Below are 3625 nucleotides of genomic sequence, written 5' to 3' on the forward strand. Positions count from 1 at the left end.
CCTTGTCTTTCTCTTACGAACCCTAGCCATCCTATAAATGTCCTTCTCTCTTTCCTTCGTACTCAAACGTTGGTAAAGATCCCCGTACGCTCTACCCTTTGCCACACTTACAGCTCGCTTTGCAGTCTTCTTTGTCACCTTGTACTTCTCTATGCTGTCCACACTCCTGTGCCAAAATTGATGCCAACAGAATCAAAGCCAGTGTACCAGGTGATCCGGCACGCGTTCATGGATCGCATGAGCAGGTCGTACCGTCTGATCGCGGACTTCCCGGTGCTGAGCCCGTGGTACAACGTGTCTGGTGTGGAGCAGCCGGAGGTGCCGTTGCTGTCGTTGTTGTTCACCGACGGCGCCGTGTGGGACTTCCCCACGGAGAACTACTTCATCCGGCTGGACCCGGATGGCATCATGTGCCTAGCGGTCCTGGGCACCCCGCGCACCAGCATGTCCATCATCGGTAACTTCCAGCAGCAGAACTTCCACGTCGTGTACGACCTGCAGAACAACCGGCTGGGCTTCGCGCCGTGGCGGTGCGCCGAGGTGTAGGTAGCCACCGGCGAGGCCTGCCTGAGAGGACGAACAATTCGAACTCAGTCCTCGGCTTGATTGATTGGATTTGGGAGGCAAATTGGGTGTAGAAATTTTCGGTTGGGAAGGACGGTGGCACGTACGCAAGCTCTAGTACAGAGAATTTTTTTTTGCACTTATCTCCTAGTCCTAGGAAAGAAAGATTAGGAATATTGTAGTATTATTAGGAGTGTGTTGCAACGGGAATACCGGGAAATACTAAATCCTGCCTCCGTGTCCAATGCCCGTTTGATCACTAAAAGTTTAGAAATTGTAAGTTGTAGATCAAGAATGCAGAGTGCACATTCGGCTGGTTGAAAAACCAGCCGGAATTCACTGTTCACGGATGAAAATCACTGTTTACCGTCTTACAAATTTCTCTAGATTCATCTAAATTCCTCCAAATTCCTCCAAGCGAACAGGACCATAAACTTCTTTTTTCAAGTAATTGCTCACGAAGATGTGATGTACAACAACGAAATAGATTTTATCTTTCATTTTTGAGAAGAGCATGCACACATTGTTCTTCTTGTATCCAATACTATATATAGTCACCAGGATATTCTAAAATAAAATGATGATTCAAGATAAGAGGTACTCAATCCGTCCCAAATTATAAGACGTTTTGGCTTTTCTAGATACATTAATTTTACTATGTATATCTATGTGCATAGCAAATGCAACGTATCTAGAAAAGTCAAAACGTCTTATAATTTGGAACGGAGGGATTATGACATATGGAAATATATACTTCAAAACTACCTATCCAAAGAACTTGATAAATAAATCCTTCTAGAGCCTATGCAGTTTTCTTCTTTCATTTGGTGCAGTTGATAAATAAATCCTTGTAGCCCCTGCAAATTTCTTCTCTCATTTGGTGCAGTTAAGTGTTGTACTCATGGAAAATAAATCCTATTAGGGCTATACAAGGCTTCCTCCAAAGATCTGGTAACTCGTTCAAGGCTTCAACCCTAAGAAATTTCATCATGTGCTTGCTCATGAGAACATTGTAATTGTAAGGCAGAGATGCCAACATCCTTTAGGCAGTTCACACAAGGGACGTGAGTCCTCTTTATGAGATAGCTCACAAAGACTAGGACTTATTTCTAATCAGGGTCATGTTGAAGTGCTTTCCACCAGAAGCATCAACAATGATAAATGGGACATAGATTTTAGTCTGCGTAGTGGAGGAAACTAAACTTTCGACTTCTCAGTTGCTTCCCTGAGCCTTTGCAGTGATTGCGGACCAGGCGGTGCTCTACACTCCTTTAGGAGAGGTTGGTAGCTCGTAGGTCGGCTTGGAGAAGCAGGGGAGACGGAGGATTTCATTAGAGGCTGCTGATAGATGCATGTTGGTCATCGACGACTAGATTCAATTGAGGCGAGGGACAACCATACTTTGGTACTTTGGTCATTATATGAATGGCAGCGGTGGCGGGGGCATAGGAAGCGATGAGTGGAGAGGGGGCGTGGACTGGAGGACTGGATTGAGGGGGGCAAATCAGGGGAGCAGAGAAGGATGATGGTCGGTGTTCGGCGAGGGTGACGATGACGGAGCCTAGTTTATCGTGGTACAATACTTTTCTCACATAATAAATCAGCAAACAATACTTTTCAGTTTGGCTTTTCAGCAAAGCGAAGAGGGCCGATATCATGGGTGGAGGATGACCAATTGTGGTGCACGAGTAGCGAGGACAACGGCGAAGGGTGGCAAGTGTGGCACATGGGGAAGGAGGGCGAGGGGTAGATGATGGAAATCCTAGCCGAGACATGCACACTATACCCTATGAGCAGCTGTGAAGAACTGAGTTGGACCAACAATACTATAGACGCCTCGCCATTGATGGGCACGTCGCCTAATTGTCACACCTGCCCTCTGTTGTCTAGCGCCTAGGCCTGTTGCTGCTTGTCGGCATGCTCTTTTCTCTCTCTATGTTGTCCACCCTGGCCAAGCTGCCCCTGTGGCATGCTGCCTGCAGCATTGCTGCTTTGGCCGTTGCAAGCCGGCCTGGCCGCTTGCCTATTTGTGAGAGGAGCGCGGGTTCACATCTGCATGCGCCGTTTGCAGCTTCCGTGATGGTTGACTGTAGGTAGCTAAGTGTTGGCTCAATTTTTTTTGTCACTCCATGGCATCGAGCTTCGGTTTTCATGCGTTTTAGATGTATGTTTCATCTGGTGTTGCATGTGCTTGATCCGGATGTTGCATTGGCTTTACATGTACGTTGCAAGTGTATGTTTGAAATGTTTCATCTATTTTAGACGTATATTGCAAGTGTTTTATCTGCATGTTTCAAATGTTGCAATGGCTATACACGTATGTTGCAAGCGCATGTTTCAAATGTATGTTGCAAGTGTTTTTATCTGGATGTTGCATATGTTGCAGTGGCTATACACATATGTTGCAACCATATGTTTCAAATGCTTTATCTTTCAAATGTATGTTGCAACAAGTGCTTTATGTTGCAAGTGCTTTCATCAATAGGTGCAGTACGTTCCCATGCATTTTAGATGAATGTTTCATATGTTTCTTCTGAATATTGCATGTGTTTCATCTGTATATTGCAAATGTAGATCTGGTCTCGACCTGCATGCACGTCCACGGGCGCACAGCATAGAAGCGAAGCGAGGGGTGCAGCAGCATGCGGGGGCACACGCGTGGGTGGTTGAAAGGTCCTAAATGGCTAGAGGGGGTGAATAGCCTATAAAATTTTCTACAAATACACCACTGAAAGCTCTAGTTTGGTTTTGGTTAATTGATGAAACCCTTAGTGCTAACCTAGTTTATCAAAGTGATTATGAGATAGGTAGCACTACTCCAAGTGATGAAGCAATGGTGAAGATTATGACAATGGTGATGATCAAATGCTTGAACTTAAAAAGAAGAAAGAGAAAAACAAAAGGCTCAAGGCAAAGGTCTAAATAGTAGGAGCCATTTTGTTTTGGTGCTCAAGACACTTAGCGAGTGTGATCACATTTAGGTTAGATAGCCATACTATTAAGAGGGGTGAAACTCGTATTGAAATGTGGTTATCAAAGTGCCACTAGATGCTCTAACTCA

The 3625-nt window shown here is 45.1% G+C and overlaps 1 protein-coding gene across 1 annotated transcript; it reads left to right on the plus strand.

The window, feature by feature from the left end:
- The first annotated feature begins 237 nt into the window (after positions 1 to 237).
- LOC136552293 (aspartyl protease family protein 2-like) lies at positions 238 to 546 on the plus strand. Its single transcript, XM_066543831.1, has one exon. The coding sequence runs from the start codon at positions 238 to 240 to the stop codon at positions 544 to 546; it is 309 nt and encodes a 102-aa protein (XP_066399928.1).
- The last annotated feature ends 3079 nt before the right edge of the window (positions 547 to 3625 follow it).

This window comes from Miscanthus floridulus, chromosome 4 (assembly GCF_019320115.1).
Source record: "Miscanthus floridulus cultivar M001 chromosome 4, ASM1932011v1, whole genome shotgun sequence".
Lineage (NCBI taxonomy): Eukaryota > Viridiplantae > Streptophyta > Magnoliopsida > Poales > Poaceae > Miscanthus > Miscanthus floridulus.

Bases quoted from the DNA above. Each gene is read 5' to 3' on its own strand.
- LOC136552293 (XM_066543831.1), top strand. From the start codon at position 238: ATGAGCAGGTCGTACCGTCTGATCGCGGACTTCCCGGTGCTGAGCCCG.